Source organism: Eumetopias jubatus, unplaced genomic scaffold, assembly GCF_037043125.1.
Source record: "Eumetopias jubatus isolate StellerSeaLion01/CBP00866 unplaced genomic scaffold, mEumJub1_p1.0 scaffold_8, whole genome shotgun sequence".
In the NCBI taxonomy this organism is placed as follows: Eukaryota; Metazoa; Chordata; class Mammalia; order Carnivora; family Otariidae; genus Eumetopias; species Eumetopias jubatus.
This window is the reverse complement of record NW_028274814.1, coordinates 124,424,377-124,444,733: the sequence shown is the minus strand read 5'-3', so window position 1 is coordinate 124,444,733 and position 20,357 is coordinate 124,424,377. Positions and strand designations below refer to the sequence as shown.

Sequence of the window (20,357 nt, the reverse complement as noted above, 5' to 3'; positions counted from 1 at the left end):
AAAGTATAAGAAATAAAGACATTTAGCACAGTGCTTGGCATAGAGTAAGCACTGATAAATAGCAGCTATTATTATTAATGGGTGTCTGCTGTGTATTTGCGTGTCTGACCCCACCTGCTTTTGGGAACTCGTCCCTTCTCCCGTGGGGCTTGTAGCCAAGCGTGCATTTGGGTATTGAGTGGGTATGTGGGGCTCAGAATGAGTTTTGATGGATGTGTATTATCTCTATATGATGGGACAGATATTTGAGCTCCTTTGTGTGAGTGTGTATGTGTGCGTGTGTGTGCATGTGTCTGTGAGTAAATAGGGTAAACACGTGGGCATGAGTTCTCTGCGGTTGCATTTCTCAGGGCATGTACAGTGGGTAAAATCAAAATCAGTAGCAGCAGGTGTGACTGGTTCTAGAAGACAACCACTGATCCTGCTCAGCCACAGCCCAAGGGGGTTCAGTCTGGCCAGACTGAGGAGACGAACTCAACCGAACGTGCCCAATTATGATTTTATTCCCAAAGCGAATTGTGATTTTAATGAGTGTGGTTTTAGGTACTGAAAGCTCCTGAAAAAACAGCTGCTGTCTTCAAAACAAACGGATCTTGAAGTTGACAAAGTAGAATCAATTCAGGAACAGCCTGTGAATAGCAGACACTCAGGCGACACCTTGTGTCCCTCAAAGGATACCCCCACCTCATTAACAACAGGAGGCCAAGGGCAGGGGCTGGGCTTCTGCTCTTGGCCCACCTGCATCTTCCAACCTGGCCTTGCTACTTACTAGCTGTGTGCTCTTGGGCAGTTTGCTTAAGCGACGTGTGCCCCGATTTCTCATCTGCAAGGTAGGGGTGGGACTGACAGTATGTACATAAAGCTGTGTGAGGAGTAAGAGATACTACAGGTGAAGGACTTAAAAGAGTCCCTGGCACACGGTTGCTGTTAGTATGATTGTTGTTGTGGTTATTATTATTATTCCTCACTGAGCTAGAGAAAGAGGCAGAGAGAGGGGGCCCGCTAAGGGAAACAAGAAACTTCTGTTCCTTAGCTAGACTGGCGGGGGCGGGGGGGGGCGGCGGGGTGGGGCAGGCAATGCAGGAGAGTTTGCAGCCACAGCGGGAGGAGGCTGAGGGGAAGCACCGCACTCAGCACTCAGCTTGGCCGCGGGAACCAGGAAGCTGGCTTTCACCTGTGTGAGGTGGATGTGGGCAGAAGAGGAGGAGCTGCTGCTGAGAACACAGCTGGCCCGGAGGTCAAGTGCTTGGAGCACATGAGGTCAAGTGCTTGGAGCACATTCGGCTTCTTTGCAGAGCCGTTCTCTGGGGGCTGAGGCCCCCTCAGCGGGGTACAGCCACAGCTCCCGAGGGCGCCCTCCCTAGAAGGGACATCGGAACGCCCCCCCCCCCCCCCCCCCCCCGCCCCGTGCAGCTCACATTTCTGCTCCTCTGGCCTCACCCCTGCCTGCCTGGAGAGAGGGATCTTGCAGATAGAAGGGCCTGGAGTAGGGCGCCTGGGTGGCTCAGTCATTAAGCATCTGCCTTCGGCTCAGGTCATGATCCCAGGGCCCCGCATCGGGCTCCCTGCTTAGCGGGAAGCTTGCTTCCCCCTCTCCCTCTCCCCCTGCTTGTGTTCCCTTTCTCGCTGTGTCTCTATCTGTCAAAAAAAAAAAAAAAATAGACTTCCAACCTTTAAAAAAAAGAAGGGGCTGGAGTCCGCTCTCCCTACTCCCACGCCCCTTGCCTGCCTCGCAGGCTGGTGATGTTCTTTCTGTGACACGCTTCACAGAAGGTCAGGAGAGAGCCACTGACTTTCTTATTTACTTGTATCCTCGCCCTGTTACCCCCAGAGCCCAGCGGCAGCCTGAAGAACAATGAGTTCCATTTACTGAACTGGCTTTCTGAGTGCCGGGCTCTGTGCTAAGGGCTTTATCAGCATCTTATTTAATGCTGTCAGCATCCAGCATTCTCGCCCCAGATAAAGAGACGGGCTCAGAGAGGCTGGCTCACGCAGCTATGTGTGGGCAGAGCAGGGCTTCAGACCAGGTCTTTGCCGAGCTCCAGGCCCCTCGTCCTCATTACTGCCCTGTCTTGCCTCCTTGAACCAATAGAGGGACACTTTGCTCTTCTGAATGATTTCCATCGGGGTCCTCTCGTTGCATCAGCTCCCAGGCGAGTCTGCCCTCAAATCAGTGATGTGGAATGAACAGAAATACTAACGGGACTTCTTGGCAGGGCTTGCCAAGCCTTGTGCCCTAGGCCCGGCTGCCTTCACCAGGGTCTCTGGCCTTTTGCACAATGGGTTTGGTCTCCCTGGAGCAGCTAGTCACTTTGGTCCCTCCTTGTCTGTCCGCTTCCGTTCCCTTCTACTGGAAGGCCCCTCCCTTTTCTCAGGTCAGTTGAAATCCTTCTCCTCCCTTAAGCCCTAATTTTTTTTTTAAGATTTTTTATTTATTTATTTGACAGAGAGAGACACAGCGAGAGAGGGAACACAAGCAGGGCGAGTGGGAGAGGGAGAAGCAGGCTTCCCGCAGAGCAGGGAGCCAGACGTGGGACTCAATCCCAGGACCCTGGGATCATGACCCGAGCCAAAGGCAGACGCTTAACAACTGAGCCACCCAGGCGCCCCAGTCCTATTTTAAAGAGCACCCTCTCGGGGCACCTGGCTGGCTCAGCCGGTGGAACATGTGATTCTTGATCTCGAGGTCATGGGTTTGAGCCCCATGTTGGGTGTAGAGAGTACTTAAAAATAAAATCTTTAAAAAAATAATAAAGAGCACCCTCTCAATGAGAGAGCCTGATGGGTGCCTCTCTCCTTCACCTCCAACTGTCAAGTGGCAAGGATAGCCCCGGTCCCATTGTATTTTAGTTTATGTGGGTGTCTCCCTTCAAGGACTGTGAGCTTGTTGTCCTGGTCCCCCATGACTTATACATGGTCCTGTCATTATTTGTGTTATATATCCCTTTATAGTCCTGGGAGTGCAAGGAGCCGTGTCTATTTTTTTTTTTTCTTACTGTGGCACAGAGAAGTTCATTTTTTCAAACAAGTAAGAAAAAAAACTTAGCTTAAAAATAATAAAAACATTATACTCACGCATATAAACAATATCAAAAATAACATGTGCTTGAGCCATGTCTATTTTACTGGACATTTTCCACTCTGTGCCTGACACAGGGCCTGACTAATACGGAAGTTCCTCCATAAATCCTTATGGAATGGCAAGAGATAACACTGCCCAAAACTGAAAAGAATCAATCACTAAGTCATTTCGTTGCAAGGTATTTTGAAACGGTATCAACTGACTTCTTTTCTCTCCCCATAAATTTACCTATCCTGACTGGGTCTTTGAACACTTGAGATGTTACTATTTAAATTAGGCAATAGGCCACTGTCATTGAGTAGAGACAGTTTGGCCCTAACAGAATAAAGAGACATTAGGATCATTTTCCACTGCTAGTAATTCTATCTTCAATATTATTTTGAGGAAAAATAATTTAAATTACCCCAAATGGGATTTTAAAAACACTGAACCAATGCTTTCCTTTGTGTACATAGATCTCAATCTGTAAGTATCTTCCTTGAGGTTTTTTTTTTTCCTTTTTTTTTGTCTGGGATTATTTTTTTGCTGATTATTCTGAGTGATATTATGCTTTATGATTGTTAGGCTGTGTGTATTTTCTGAGGTTCATTCACCTCCGTTTTGTTACTTAGACTCTGTACCAGCTTCATGCAAGAGGTGAGCAGTGCATGCCTTCCACATATGAGTGCTGGTGAATCATACACACTGGTGATGACCCACAGAGCTTGAAAACTCAAATGGAGTAACCTTTAAATGATGATATGTTGTTTGCAAGAAAACTATTAGCCAAATCGGTGTTTTTAAAGCTCTCACTGATGTGTGTTCAAGTTTCTCCACCTTCCTAGGCCTGTTTCCTTACCTGCAAAATGAGGATTTGGACTAGACTACATGATTTCCAGAATCCTCCTGCTCTAAACTTCAGTTACTTAAGGCCTGAAGTCTTGATATTACCCATATGTTAAAAATTTTGGGGAAAAAAACTTACAAAAAACTGAAAGGATGAAGCACCAAGATTAATTGTTCTCTTCCGGTTCTTGAAAAATATTTTTTATTGTGTGACACAAGCACAAACCATCTTTTTTTTTAAGACTTTATTTTTTTTTAAGTAATCTCTACACCCAACGTGGGGTATGGACTCATGACCCTGAGACCAAGAGTTGCACACTCCCCTGACTGAGCCAGAGAGGTACCCCTATCTTTTTTGATTCCTTCTCCTCCTTTATGTCTCACATTCATATATAACCTTCAAGTCATTAATTTTATGGTCATTTGCTAATACAAAAATATATTTAAAAATCAATATGTCCAGTTGTAGGTTAGGTAAGTCCCGGTGATGTTATGTATAGCATGGTGAGTATAGTTAATAATCCTGTACTGCGTATTTGAAAGTGGGTAAGAGTACATCTTAAAAGTTCTTATCACAAGAAAAAAAATTTATTTTAAATTCTTTTTAAAAAAAAATTTAAGTAGGCTCCATGCCCAACATGGGGTTTGAACTCACAACCCTGAAATTAAGAGTCACATACCCTACGACTGAGCCAGCCAGACGCCCTGAAAAAAATGTTTTTGTATCTGTGTGGTGCTGGGTGGTCACTAGACTTAACGGTGGTGATCATTTTGTAGTGTATACAAATATCGAATCATTATGTTGAATGCCTGAAACTAATGTAATACTATATGTAATTTCTACCTCAATAACAAGAAGACACACACTACCCTCTACTACAATGTAAAGGAGAAAGATAAAGTAATTTATTATAAAATAACATGTTTTTCAATATGTAAACGCTCAGACATGGTTCTGGCGGAGGTCACAGTGGAGTAGGCAGGTGCCTGCCTCTCTATGGAAAATGACCATGGAAGTGATAGCTGTTAGCACAGACTGGCACTGGTGTGTTATATTCAAGGTTCAAGCATTATGAGCAATATTCCTATCAGGGCTATGATTTTCTGAAGTGGCGAACAAATCTTGGTATCATTTCAGATGAAGCAATATATAATCTTCCATCACTTTATCTGATAGTTGTATTCCTAGAAAATTCTATGTGTTTTAAATCTGTGCAAATTACTTTGCGTTTACATGAAAATGGAGTTGGTTTCTAGGTGAAGTAAATTGGTAAGGTTCCCCCCCTTATGTGACTGACAGAACACTTGAAAGTCAGGTAGACCCCAGGACACAGCGTCATTGTGCGTGAATGTCCTATGTTGTAGGACGTCTAGAATCCCCAGGCCTCCCCTGTTGAGTCCCACTGCTCTAATCAACTTCCTGTTTTTTGAATGTTCATGTACTTTCCTTCCTCCAGACCTTCACCTCTGCCTTGTCTTGCTTGATATACCCTTGCCCTCATCTCTACCTGTGCATTCTCCAAGGCTCATCTCATATGTCTTCTGCACGAAACTTTTCCTTATTATGATGGTTCTGCATCAAACTCCAGTAACCTTCAGACTCATATTCTGCCTTCAAACGTGGTTATTTGTGTACAGAACCCATTTTCACTTCCCTTCCTTTATCTTATAGATTATTTTATCTCCTCTTGGCAGCTAGCACAGCACCTTGCACATAACAGGCAGCCAGTAAGTAGTTGTTAAACATAATTACTCTCAGTGCTTCTAAGAGAATCTTAATGCATCTGAGAGACCAAATCCATTAAAGCTTCTTTACATAACTTGGTTTTCTAGATTCTAATATGCCTAAATTTCTATGGGAAACGTTGCCTTTGAAAAATAAAAGCAAGATCAAAGTTGTATATAGTAAAATATCCTTAGAATATTAGGTAGTTGAGGGGCGCCTGGGTGGTTCAGTTGGTTGAGCGTCAGACTCTTGGTTTTGGCTCAGGTTGTGATCTCAGGATCATGAGATCGAGCCCTGTGTCAGGCTCCAGGCTAGGAATGGAACCTGCTCAAGATTCTCTCTCTCTCCCTCTGTTCCCCCCCACCCCCCATCCCCGGGACATGCATTCTCTCTCTCTCTCTCTCTAAAATAAATGAATAAATCTTAAAAGAAAAAAGAGTATTAGGTAGCTGATTACAATTTTGGGTCGCTACTACAATGTCACTTGACCAGAATTTGAAAGTGGTCCTCGTATTACATCCTGTACCCTTTGCTGGTTCATTACCTAATTCTCCCTGATAATTTCCAGAATTCAAGGTCTGGGGTCCAATATTGTGGGTAGAGTAATTTAGGATTGGTTATGTCAGGTTTAATGTGGGCAAGGAGCGAAGAGTCTAGGCACCAGGGGGAGGACCACCTGGGGGTGGTGGCTGAGGCCCCTAAAGTGCCCCCTGACGTTACAGAGCTGCAGAAACTTCACAGACCATGTAGACTTCTCTTCCTCCCCATCCAACTCTTTGTAACATGGTCTATTTTTGCATTTTGGAGAACAAGAGTAATGCTTTGGATCATACAAAATATTTTTTATATAAAATCCTGAAAATGTATAGGAGACATCTGGTAAATATCATCATCCCTTTTGGGTTGAGTATTTTTAGGCTGCTAATCACACACACACCTATATATGTCAGCTGTACAGCTGTGAATGGCACTCACAGTTCCCAGCCCCTTCCGCCTCCCCATCCCATTAACATATTCTAGCGGTGATGGAGACATTTTCGCCTAAATTGAGCAAATTCCTGTGCTCTAGGTACTCAGCTTGACACTGATCTTCTTGATGAAGACTCAAATGTGTTGGTCTTTTCACTTCTTGTGGAAGTCTTCATTGCTTCCATCAGTTTAAAGCCATGTATACTTGTCCTGGATGGAATTGAAGAATTGATTGGCATTTATGGGATTTCAGGACAGAAGGTAATCTCTTTTAAAAATAATGCCTATTTTATTGCTATTTTATTAAAAAAAACCCATAATTTAGAATGTCCGTAACATTTTTCCATTGCATTATCTATAGCTGCAGCCAGCATTGCTTATGGTTACTGCTCTCCGTTTCCTTGAACAAACACTTCTGTGGTGGCACTTACTGTGGGTCAGGCACCCTTCTAGGAACTTTAGAAATATCAACGGATAGAAGTCTCAGAAGAAGCCTATGAAAGAGAGACTGTGATCATCGTCCCTGTTTACATAGAGGGAATGGAGTGTGGAGATGTTAGGTGGCTTTATAGGACATCTGAAGATGGTGGTAGACTCAGAATTCAGATGTGGGCAGTCTGGTTCTAGAAACTGTGGCCTTTACTCCCGCCTGGTTCTGCCCCCTGCCTCCCTATTTTACACTTTTATCAAGCATTTGTTGGGCCCCTAGTATTTTCTTTATGTTGTATATTTTGATCTGCCTCATCTACACTGATTTTGCACATACCAAATTGGTTGCTCTTTAGTTTTTATCCCGTTGGAGATGATATTGGATCCATGGAACCTCTAATACACCTTAGTATCGGTCATTACTTTGTGAAGCATTTTCTCTAAAACTTAAAAACACATGGACTTGTACATTATGTAAGTAATCTATGTTTCTTATAGAGAATATGATAAAGAACAAGAACACAGAAAGTTGAGCATACTCATAGTCTCACCACTGTTCAGCATTTTGGAGTATAGCCTTCTTTTTTCCTATGGATGTCTATACACACTCATTGATGCTTATGTCAATGAAATTACACACCATATTATTTTGTAATCTGCTTCTTAATTTAATACACAGCAGGCACCATCAATTCAACAAGTAATTATTGACCACTCAGTATGGGAAAAGCACTGTAAGCGGAGTCTGACACGGTCCCTGCAAACAAATGGGGCTTTCGTTCTAGCAGGGGATGGCAGATGTTAATGATGCAATTACACAAATAAGTATAAGATTGCAACTGTGACAAGGGCTGCCAAGGATCAGTATGTAGTGTCGTGAGAGCTTCTAATGAAGGGACTTGGCCTTTGGGGAAGGCTCCCTGGAAGAAGGGCTCCAGGCAGAGCTGAGTGGGAGGAGAAGGGACTGTCTAGGTTGTTACCGGCCCCAGTGTAGTGCAGTGGTTAGGAGCCTGCCTGGGGAGCCAGACCCTTGGTTTCAACCCCAGCTCTGCTGTGTACTATCAGAATGAATTAGATATAACATTTAGCCCCTCTGTTTTGCAGTTTCCTCCTCTGCCTATCTAGAGGTTTGTTAGGAGGACTCAATGAGTTGGTGTATTAAAATTATACCTGGGATTTGATTTACAGGAGGATGACTGACTGACAACATGGAGAAGCCAGTGCCATTGAAAGAAGAAATTATGACTTATATTTCCCAAGAGAAGGAGACACACCATGTCATACAGGGCCCCGGGGGGAGTATCACAGTGGCCAGGAGGCGGAAGACAGGAGCCAGGAGAAGGCCCAGGCCAAAGCCTTTATGGGGGTTCCCATGGGAAAGGCAGAGTAAACCATTCAGGATTGGCTAGTTTGTACAATTCCAGCAGGCTTTGTGGCATAGGGACTGTCCCTGGTTGTCTGGTCCCCGGCCCTGGGATGATGTAGGTCAGGGAAATATTGGGTTGGTGAGTGAAAGGCAGATAAGAAGGCGGGTGGGGGGCATGGTCTTGGATTGGCTGGTCTGCACATGACAGGGATGTTCCAGGCAAGCTGTCCATCACCCCCAGGAATTAACTTGTCTTGGGAGGAGCAGTTTCTCCTGGATCTGTAAGGCCCCTGAGAGCTGGCAAACTATCAGAAGACACAAAAAATAAAAATCTTTAACTAATACAGTTAGTACCTGAAGACACATCCCACACAGTGCCGGGCTCAGAGTAAGTGGTCAGTGTTTGATAGTTGCTCTTATTATTATTATGGTAGTGGCGAGGGGTGGGAAAAGCTGTTAAAGGAATCTAAAAAGATCTGATTAGGTGTTTATTTTATTCCAAAATAAAGCCATTTAACTTACGATAGTATTGCGGTATAAAGCAACGATTCTTCAGTGTAAAACAGTGTTCCCCTTTTCAATCAAATGGTCCAGTTTGTACTGTTAGGTTTCCTTTGGCCATCACTGTAGGTCATTCTTCAGAAGCCTACGATTTGTCGGATTACTTGTTTGTAGGAATCTCTTTTTAGAGGTTGCGTTTGTACTATCAAATTCAAAACAGATGGATGAGTCAGTCAAATACAGTTCTGTGGGGTGAGAGTGGGTATTTTCTTAATCACCATATTGTTTGCTATCCAACTTACTGTTAATAACCTTAACCCCAGCCTTTACGCTGTACTTACTCCCTCTATTCCAGCTACTCTTAAGTTTAAAAACCATCAGCAAAGGAGTTTTAAGGTCTTTAAAGATTCCCAATGTCTTTGACTTTCTCCATCAGGCAAAAGATTTCTCTTGGCTGCCATGCTTACTGCCTCCTCATTGCAAATTTATCATGAGCACTGTCTCCTCCAGCTTGGCCTACAAGTCGCTGTGTGCCCGCCCGGACGTGAGGACAGTGGAGCTCCCAAGTGTAGGAGACGAAGAAGTGAAACTAAACATCTTTCAACAGTATCTCTTCATTCCCAACAAAGACCCGCTCCGACAGAGCAAACACACTTTGAGGAAAAGAACAAACCTGAATCCTTTAAAACTCACAATCCTAGCAAATGAGCTGAGAGAATGTAGAATCTACCGAGATGAGTATCAGTGTCTGAAGGAGTACTTAGAGGTGGTCTCTATTCAGGAGCTCTGGGAATTGATTCTGAAACGCTGGATTGAAGACTATAGCTGGACTTGCATACCAAAAAGGGCCAATTCAGACACAGTGGCTTCAGGAGAAGGTAGGCCTTGGCCAGTATTGACAACCAGCTGGGGCCCATGGGGAGAAAGATGTATGGTGAACGACCCAGAGGAGGAGGGTCTAAGGATAAGGTTGTCAGAGAAAATACAGGATGCCCAGTTAAATTGTAATTTCAGATAAAGAACAAATAATCTTTTAGTAAAAGCATGCCTCAATTATTGCATGGGACATACTTACACTAAAAATTAGTTGAATTACAGATAAATACTTCCATTAGAAGTATATCCCAAATTATTGCATGAGCTATACTTATACTAAAAATCAATTTGTTGTTTATCTGAATTTCAAATTTAACTGCATGCTCTGTATTTTAATTTGCTAAATCCAACAACCCTGTGTTGGGAGCTCTGTGTTGACTGTAAAGAGAATTGTATTAGGCACGTTTTCCAGGAGTCTAAGAAATGGGCCTTTATTCTTTCTTTTTTTTTAAATATTTATGAGCAAGACAGAAAATGAAAGAGAGAGGGAGAGAGGGAGGAGCGAGGGAGAGGGACAAGCAGACTCTGTGCTGAGCCCAGAGTCCTACACAGGGCTCAATCTCAGGACTGAGATCATGACCTGAGCCAAAACCAAGAGTCAGATGCCTAACCGACTGAGCCACCCAGGCGCCCCTGGCTTTTATTATTTCTATAACTCAATTCTTTTGAGCCTATAGTCCAAGTGATGGCAGAAACCTAATTCAGTTAATCTAGGTTAATTCCATCAATTTAGCTGGTTTTCAGACAATTCAGGGTGTTTTTCAGTCAAGCGAGGATTTGTGTCCTTCCTGTGTCTCTTTTGGGTTGAGTTTAAATCTGAGGGCCTTGCTGCTGGGTGTCCTCGGTTGTCATCTGTCCCTGCTGTCTTCCGCTGAGGTGGTCATGGCCCCATATGGTCCACAGATACTGACGTTCCTCCAATTTTGGCATCCTCTAAGACGCCTGTGTTCCCATCTGTTCTTGAGTTGTTTGCTCTACGCTGCCATCAGCCACCACTTTCCCTCATCTTAATGTGAGGAGGCCCCTCTCCTCCACTAACATCTGCACCCTTCTGGAGCCTACAGAAGGTAGGCTTGTGGGTACTGAACATTCGTGACAGAGCACGTTGGTTGCTCACTGCACGCTTGGAGCTCCTGGCTCTGTAGGTCTCCACATAGTGATTTCTGCTCTCTGGTCGTGAGGGCAACAGGAGATCTGCAGAGCTGCTGTCTTCTAGGCTTCCAATGGGAAGCAGAGTGCAGGCTCTCTGTACTCTTGGGTCCCCAAGTGCATCTGTCTGGTGGGTCCTCTCTCCCTGCTCACAGCCTGGGTGCCGGGGACAGCACAGGCCCCTTCACAGAAACCCACCCGAGCAACTCCATTGCTCTCTTTCGTCACTGTCTCCTCCACCTTTCTTGGTTTAGTCTTCCTTAGCTCAACCTGTAACTGTCTGAGTCTGTTGTTTGTGGTTAAAAATTTTTTCCATGAGTTGGTCAGGAGTTTGTTTTTTGATATTCAAGAGTCAGTCTTTTGAGAAGGAAAGTTTATTCTCAAGGCTGTTATCTCTGCTATGAGCTTCAAAATTCTCTTCTGAAACTTGAGTTTCTGCTACAATAACCTTCTCTGAAGGATGATGAATTTAGAATGGAGCAGGGATGGGGACGTGGGGGTGGGGAAAGAAGCAGAAAATGCTTGGACTGAGAGATATATTGGTTGGCATGACAACATATTGTCTTGCCCCATTTTTTGCTCTAGAGTATGCATTTCTGCAAATAAAATTGATGGCAAATTTAGTGTACCCTCCCCCACCTGCAAAGAGGTGAAAAAAAGGTCTTTGTGCCCTGAGAAGGGTCACACAAGCAAAGTGACCCATGGCTGTGCCCATGGCTGTCCCTTGTTGTCCAGCATCGTGCAGGAAAGCCCAGGCCCCCTTCTTCTGAGGGACTACTCCTTTCCCTGGCTGACTTTCCTCCTGATAGCACTGCCCACTGACCCGTCCTCAAGTCCAGGGCACTCAGCCACAGGTCCAAGAAGAACTTGGTCAAACTCGGGTCAACCTCAGAAGAAGCTTGCACGGCTGGGGCTGAGCAGCTGCCTCTGCTTAACAATTGCAGGTGTTTGGGATGCATGCCCCAATCCTAGTACAGGAAGTCCGTTTAGAATGACAGACACTGTCGTTTCTCTCAATGGCCTTAAGGGTCTCTTTTGAGTTGTTTGACCATAAAGCCAGTGGGAAATCCAGCTCTGGCTGAAAAATCGAAGGGTCAGGTGAGTCATGTGTATAGCTGCCTCGAGTGGTATCTGTGAATGTGGCAAGAGAGCAACCATACAGGAAAACCATTCATACCCATACATGCAAATTTGATGTTTGCGAATCTCAAGAAAGACTGCTCAGTAGTATCATAATGGGCCAGCTTGCCAGTTTGGAACCGTAGCTCACATGGATGTATTAGTTGGGACAATGTAGATGATAACTTAATGCCTGAAAGTCTGGGCTCTGAAGCCAGGTTGTCTGTGCTCAAATCCCCATTCTGCACTTATTTCTGTGTGATCTGGGTAAGTTATTTAACCTCTCTGTGCCTTATTTGTCTTATTTGTAAGACAGGAGAGTTAGGTAGTATCTACTTATAAGACGATTAAAAGAAAAGTTGTTAGTCATATAAAACATTTAGAATGATGCCTGGCAGGTGGGAACTCTTCTTTTTGTCATCATTGTCATTACGTTTTCTTAACAGCGCTGGATGGCTGGGTGGTCGATGCTCTGTGCTTATTGAGCATCTCACATTGTGGATTGACTGAGGATGAGATATTCCAGATTTTGGACATGCTGGGCTACAGAGATCATTACAAGGTGACCACGTTGCACTGGGCTGCCTTCCGCAATGCCACCAGACAGTGGGTCCAGGAGAAGCCCAATGGCCTCCTGTACTTCAGGCACCAGTCCCTGCGGAATGCTGTGGAGCACAAGCTTCTTGGTAAGGCTTGAATCTGTGCGAATACCTGCTAGTTAAGAAAAGGGAAGTTTGCATGCAAGGGAAAACTTGTAGCTGGCATTTCTCAAGTACAAGTGAATCTATAAACACGTATAAACATGGTGATAGAAATTAATACTTGTACCTACTTGTGAGTTACAGAGACCTGACATCAATGGATTTATTCTCTCTTCCATCCCAGGATTTATTCTCTCACATGAGAACTTTCTGGAGGTAGGTTGCCCTATTGGCTCCACATAGTCACCTGGGACCCCATGCCTTTTGTGTCCCTGATCCACACACTAGCTTGCCTGCTCAAGGTCACCTCCTGTTCATGACTGCTGGAAGCAGCATGGCTGCTGGAGCTCCAGTCATTGCATTTTGGGCAACAGGAAAGATGAAGAGAAGAAGAAGGGCTTGCATTTACTTTTAAGGAGCTTTCCCAGGTTTCCACCAACATTTCCACTGTGTCTCCAGAACTTTGTTGTTTGGCCACCACTAGATACAAGGAAAGTTGGCAAATGGAGGTTTCAACAGATGTGTTGCTACTTTAAACCACGGTGGGCGTCTGTCACTAACAAAGATGAGGGACGTGGTTATTGGGTAGGCATTAGCAGTCTCTGCCCTAATTCTGAAATCAAATTCTATCCCCTTCTGAAAGGATAGCAGGTCTGAATCTGAGACACGGTGGCAATCACAGACACTTGACCTAGAGGCAGAGCCTCTATTCATACAGAGAACTTCAGGTGTGAGGACTTAAAAAAACCTTTAAATCACAGCCTCTGCAAAGATGCTAAGCTCTGCACAAATTTCCTTTTAAGTTTACTATGTCCTCTTTAGCTTTCTTTTTTAAAAAGATAAATCCTTTCCACTGTTTCCCTCCTACATTGTCATCATTTTTACCACCTCTGAAGTTACATAACGTGGCAAAGAGAGCAGGGTGAGGAATGAGGATGTTCCTAGGTGTGATGTCAGCTCCTCTGTTCACTTGGCCTCTGATGGTTTGCAACACACCCTGGCTCATCATTTTCCCAAAGAACAGTAACACTCTTGGAGGTGCAGGAATGAAAGGGCCATGGTGTGGCTGTTAAAATTCTGGGTATAGGCTGTACCCCTTCTCTGCACTGTGAGCCCCAAAATAAAGCACTGCTGGCAATACTCACTATTGTCAGAAAAAAAAAAACCCAACTTCTCATGCTGTAGAATCAGGACGTGAATACATCTTTCCTGGAGGCACGGGGAATTGTAATTGCAACAATTCACTTCCACGTGGCCTGAGGATGGGAAGCAAGCACAAACTACAAGGAGAAAAATGATCCCAAAGCTAGGGCTAGAGGACTTGAGTCTGCAATGATATTTTTGGTAAAGGACTATCTTTTGACATAGTTTGTCCAAATGTCACATCCATCATTTTGGGGCAGACTAGTCTGTCACGTGCATGTGCATGCATGCTCCTTTCCTTTGAGATTAATACTCTGGTATTATATTCAATTTGTAATTTAAATTACTCCTATCAAACATGCTTTAGAGGCGTGCTTTGATCCCTGGGCTGTGATAGAGCAACCTCTTTCCCCTTCTGGTACTAAAGCTGAGGATTCTCTGGTCTTGCCTACTTTGTGTGTGGGTGCCCGCGTGTGTGTGTGTGTGTGTGTGTGTGTGTGTGTGTGTGTGTGCATGCATATTAGTGGGGTTGAAAAGGAAAAGGGCAACTAGGGAGGAGAGCTGAAAAGCTGGGAGATGCTCTTCTAGTGCTTCTAGATCATTATCGTGGCTTGTCGCCCCTGGCCATCATGGGCACCACTTTTTATTTAGTGCTTTCACTGTGCCAGCCACTTCACATACATTATTTCCTTTATTTCTTGTGTACACAGAACATCCTCCGACTAGGCTAGGTCATTTCAATTCTGGTTTCCACCCACCTCCTAGAAAGTCCTCACCTGCTCCAGGTGTCTGTAGGAGTCCCTGAGACTCAGGAGATCTGCAGATTGTGTTCCATGGGCTCCCCCATCTGTTGTCTATAGTCACCCCAGAGAGGCTCTTCTGGTTTGTGCTTACTGATGTGGGTACCTCCAACTGCCCCCGTGAGGCTCACCGTGAGAAAACAAGGCCTCATGCTGAGGTCCCCCTCCTTTTGTCCTATGGCAGCCAGACCTCGAGGTGCCAGGATGGTGCTGCTGTCCAAAGGGGGAATAGGTGTTTTCTAGGAGACCTGAGCCATGCAAGCTTCCTCTCCCAAACTCTGTCCTTCCTCAGGATCTCAGGGAGCCCTTCCTGGAAAGAGCCCCTTCCTTTTCTTCTTAGAACCCCTCACCCTGTAAAAGCTCGAAAACCCAGTCTATGAAGCCCACTTTGCAGCAATTGTTGAGCAGAAGGAGTCAGCGTAGCATAATGGGTGAAAGTGGGGTCCTGATGCTAGATTGGGGGAGAGTCTTGGCTTTCCCACTTTCTAGCTGAAGACTTGGCTACATCATTTCATCACTCTGTACTCAGGTTCCTCTTCTGTAAAATAGTAAGTGAACCAACCTCAGAGCATTATTACTAGTAAGCAAGCATTCAATCACTAATTCATGTAATTACAAGTACTTAGAGTAGGTTTGGCCTGTAGTAAATTCTTGAGAAATGTTAGCCATTATGAATTCTCCCTTTGTTTGACTCATCTGTCTGCCCTGTGGCCTTTTATCTACCATCTTTCCCCAAATGACCCATGCAAATCACCTGGTGGTCTTGAATTCTGTTGGTCTAAGGATTCTTCCATTTCATCAGATACCTTTAAGCTGGTCTGAATTCCCTGGGCCCTACTCCAGTTACATTCGATAGATGTTTTGTTTTTTAAAGATTTTTTTTTTACTTATTTATTTGAGAGAGAGGGCATGAGCAGGGGGAGGGTCAGAGGGAGAGGGAGAAGGCTCCCCACTGAGCAAGAAGTCTGATGCGGGGCTCGATCCCAGGACCCTGGGATCAGGACCTGAGCCAAAGGTAGATGCTTAACTGACTGAGCCACCCAGGTGTCCCCATTCAATAGATGATTTTGCTGAATGAATGCACAGCTGTTCCTGACAGTTGGTTTTTTGGCCCTGCTGTTTCTAGAAGCTTCCATATCCGTTGTTTTGAGAGCCAATACTAAATGTCAGTCTCTAGTGTTTGCCTGCAGTGGAATCAGAATCTGGAGATCTGAGCACAGGAGAAGAGTTATGAGCTACCTGCAGGTGATGCTGTGGTCATGGTAGAGGAGCAGCCTCATTTCACTGTCTTTCCCTCACTCCCAGGCCTGTATGCTGTTTGGCAGAGTCTACCTTCTTTCCTACTGACAATCACCATGGCTTCTATTATAAACAATTTCTTGTTAAGGACAAGGACTTTAGAATCTGACAGAATTGGCATGACCCTGTGAAAGGTGCTTCACTTTCTAAGACTCAGTTTCTCACCTTCAAAATGGGGATAATCACAGTATTTACCTTGAGCGTATTAAAAATGTTAAATATGCTTAATGTAAGGTACTTAATATAGTATCTGGCACAGTGATAACCACTGTGGTGGCCATGACAGCCAATTGCCAATATTTCCAGCCCCTCCACCCACCATGGGAAGCACTTCCCAGTCCCTTTATTGGGTGGCATCTTGTGACCAGTTCTGTCCAATGGTTGTACGTGGCTCCTGGCAATGTTCAGATGGCTGCTGGTCTCTCAGTCCCAGAGTGAGCAGACCTGGATTTGGAGGTCCAGCCAACATGTGATGGCATGATAAACCTTTGCTGTTTTAAGCCACTGAGATTTTGGGGTCGTCTGTCCACACAGCATAATATAGCCTGTCATGAGAGAGAACAACACTACAGAAATGTCAGCCAATCAGTCTGTCTGTGATGATTGTACTGAACTTGGTATGTACGGATGATGCCGTGGTCAAGCCATTCCTCACATCTCATGCAATTGGAGGAGCACTGGAATTGAGTCAGAAGGTTTGAATCTTCTTCAATGATGGGCTGGCCAGAGGCCAGCCACCTGGTCCCTCTGAGTTTAAGTAGCTTTGTTTGTCATATGGGGATTGGATTAGCCAGGGTTCTCCAGAGAAACAAGACCAATAGGATTAGGTCTCTATCTCTATATATCTCTATACAGATCTCTAGAAAAAGATTGTGAGCGTTTGGCTTATGTGATTATGGAGATTGGGAAGCCCCAGGATCTTGCCGTCTACAAGCCGGAGGCCCAGGAAAGCTGGTAGAGTTGGTGGAGTTGGTAGAAAGCTGGTAGAGTTAGTAGAGTTGGTAGAAAGCTGGTAGAGTTGGTAGAGTTGGTAGAAAGCTGGTAGAGTTGGTAGAAAGCTGGTAGAGTTGGTAGAGTTGGTAGAAAGCTGGTAGAGTTGGTAGAGTTGGTAGAAAGCTGGTAGAGTTGGTAGAGTTGGTAGAAAGCTGGTAGAGTTGGTAGAGTTGGTAGGAAGCTGGTAGAGTTGGTAGAGTTGGTAGGAAGCTGGTAGAGTTGGTAGAGTTGGTAGGAAGCTGGTAGAGTTCCAGTCCAAGTCCAAGGCCTGAGAACCAGGGGAGCCAATGCTGTAAGTTCTAGTCTGAGTCTAAAGGTCCGAGAACTCGAAGTGCTGAGAAGTCAGAGATTCCAGCTCCAGCAGAGAATGAGCTCGCCTTCCTCTGCCTTTTTTCTGTTCTGGCCCTCAGCAGATTGGATGATGCCCATCTGCCTTGGTGAGGGCGGTTTTTACTCCATCTACCGGTTCAGATGAGAATCTCTTCCAGAAACACCCTCACAGACACACCCTGAAATAATACCCAACCAGCCCTCTGGGCATCCCTTCGTCCAGTAAAGTTGACATGTAAAATTACATGGGAAAATCACAGATTTTCATATCCTTTCATATCTCACAAGGTTATTTCGTAAAAAGATAAACTCTGTTTTCTATGACAGTGTTCTGTGCACTTCAAGCATTGTGTTTAACACTCTAAATCTGGGATGCAGGGTGATATTTGTTCCAGTTCTCTTTCTCTCTCATTCCCCAACCCCCTTCCCTATTTATGACGCACAAAATTGCCCTTGCCTTGCCCAGTGGAAGAGGGGAGTTTCCTTCTTCTTCCGTGGGTTTCTGAATCACTCTACATGCCACCAGCTAGCATGAAGTCTCTCCAAGCACGTAGAGAACCTGGAATTCATTCCAATGGAAATGCAGAACAGTTATTTGAACAATGGGCTCCCCTTCTATTACGGCTCTTGTGAAGAGCTGGGCTTGGTGGGCCATCCAGCAGAATGATTCATCTTGGAGAAAAAGCTTCAAGCAGAATATTTAAAATACTTCCATTTTGCCTTTCAAGGATGAGTATCTCTAAACTTTTAATGCAACAATACCCTTTTGTTTTTAAGAAGCTCGTTTCTGGGTAGTATGATCTGTTGGAATCACTTCTCTGGCAGTGAAAAATATAGTAATCTTGGCAGTAGTGTCCAATTTGTCATTAGTTTGCTCAGCTTCCCCTTGGCCTCTATGAGACCCAGGTGCAGACTTACTTCTCCAAACCTCATGTCCTCACATATTTGAAAGTGCTTATGTGGGTGGCAACCATGATGTATATTTAAAGTAGAAAAAAGTAGCTTACACACATTTCTTGGGGGAAGGGGAAGAGAGCCTGAAAAATGAGCATGCTCCCTAGCTTTTCAAAATCTGGGTCGGTGATCATAACTGTAACTAATTCTTTGGTAAATTCGGGTGGACTTATAAGAAGATACATTTTTAACATTTCAGGGGTTTTTCCAAGCTCCCTGTTTATTGTATCTAATTATGGCCACAGAGCTGTTATCTGCTATAGTGTTCTCATATACTAAGAAGTCAGATGCATTCCACTGTAATTGATTTGTCAATAGGTGTGCTCACTCCTGTCAGAGAAAGCAGTCCATATACCTTTCAGAACCCAACGAATCACAGGAAAACACATTTCCACCGAGTCTTAGTCCGTTTCTTCCAACGGCAGACAGTTTTCTGGAGAGTGTATGAGGAGCTGCCGTGGCACATGAAAATGAGCGGCTCCTGGGGGGACTTGTGCAGCTTCCTCTCAAGCCCCAGGTAAGGCTTGTTCTTTCTATACGGTGGCATTCGAGCAGATCTCCTTCCTTTGCTAAGCACTGTGCTGACATGCCCACGTTTCCCTTAAGCAGGGCACATTCATTCACTTACTTGGTCAACCACCTGTTCATTCCTTCGGATGGGCCCCTCATTTGGCATCCGCTTCTGTGGCTGACGGATTCCTAGTGTCGCTCCATTTGATCATCTGGCTCTCAGAGTGTTCCCTTGCCTGCCCTTCTTGACTCCACGGGGATTCCTGTCAAAGTTTGGAGGATTACAGAGACAGGAGGGCTTGTAGATGGGCTAGGATAAAGGACTGACCACATTCTCCTGCTGGACCCTGCCTTCCCTTTCTTTCTTTTCCCTCCTCTCTACTCCTCTCTGTCCCCCACCTTCCTTCTTGTCCTCTTATGTACCCCTTGGCAAACATGTATCATTGACTCACTCTGAATCCCAGCTCTTGTAGGCCCTGGGGATGCAGGTGGGAATGAGACGCAGCTCTATCTAGCAGGGAGCATGTGGAGCCAGAGAAGAGCTACACATGGGGCTCAGTGCTTCACTAGAGCAAAGACTCAGAGCTAGCAAGCTTGGGAGAGGGAGGGGCTTGCTCTGTGTGGTGGATTCGGGGAGCCTGCCTGGAGGAGGCGGCCTCATGGACAGATAAGTGGCAATGGCTTTGACTCCTTAAGAGTGACAGGCTCACATTTATCTGGTGACCTACCAAAGTCATAGTAGTTAAGGAGTTTATGAATAGGCTGATGGAATGGGGCAAACGGAAGAATAGCTTCCTTCAAGACACGAAATACTAAAATGACTTACATTAATTCTTTGTGTTGCAAGTATCACAGATTTTATATCAAAGATCCAAAACCCAAGCTTCTGGACAGGGCTGCACCTCATCCACTACTGGAATGTGTTGTCAGAAGTTGGATACGATGCTGCTGGGGCCTATTTATTCACAGTGGCCAAGATTAAAGCTGATAAGTGCCATAAAGTGAAGAAGAGACATACCCTCTCAGGTACAGTGAGTCGCTATGGTGGAATAGTCTGTTTTGCTGGGATGTAACGTGGCCAAGAGTTACTATTCTCCTGTTTCCCCACAGAATTCTGGTCATTCCAGCAGAGCTCTCTGAGCACTCCTACCTACCACTTAAGCCAACAGTTTCCAGAGATAGGAAATCGAGAAAAAGCATTAGGGTTTTTTTTTTTTTTTTTTTTTTTTTTTTTAATATTTTACTTATTCATTTGACAGAGACAGAGACAATGAGACAGGGAACACAAGCAGGGGGAGCGGAGAGGGAGAAGCAGGCTTCCCGCAGAGCAGGGAGCCCGATGCGGGGCTTGATCCCAGGACCCCGGGACCATGACCTGAGGCAGAGGCAGACGCCTAACGACTGAACCCCGGAAAAGTGTTAGTTTTGAGATGGCTCCTCTTTCTCCCTTGCTGTGGCTGTTTTCCGAGGCTCCATCCCTCACATTCTTCCTCTATTTTCTCAGGGCCTCAACCGCATTCCTAGCATCTTCCTCCGCCTTCTGTAGTTCCAGACTTGACCTCCTTTTGGAGCGTCTGCACATGTG

General features: G+C 45.0%; 1 protein-coding gene across 1 annotated transcript in view; it reads left to right on the top strand.

Moving 5' to 3' along the window:
- Nucleotides 1-20,357, top strand: part of LOC114222966 (putative tetratricopeptide repeat protein 41) — a 69,049-nt gene that overhangs the window by 9,684 nt on the left and 39,008 nt on the right. Inside the window, 5 exon segments of the mRNA XM_028121651.2 lie at nucleotides 6,703-6,863; nucleotides 9,335-9,776; nucleotides 12,489-12,728; nucleotides 18,581-18,779; nucleotides 19,620-19,798. Of these exon segments, the coding sequence (XP_027977452.2) occupies nucleotides 6,703-6,863; nucleotides 9,335-9,776; nucleotides 12,489-12,728; nucleotides 18,581-18,779; nucleotides 19,620-19,798 (1,221 nt within the window).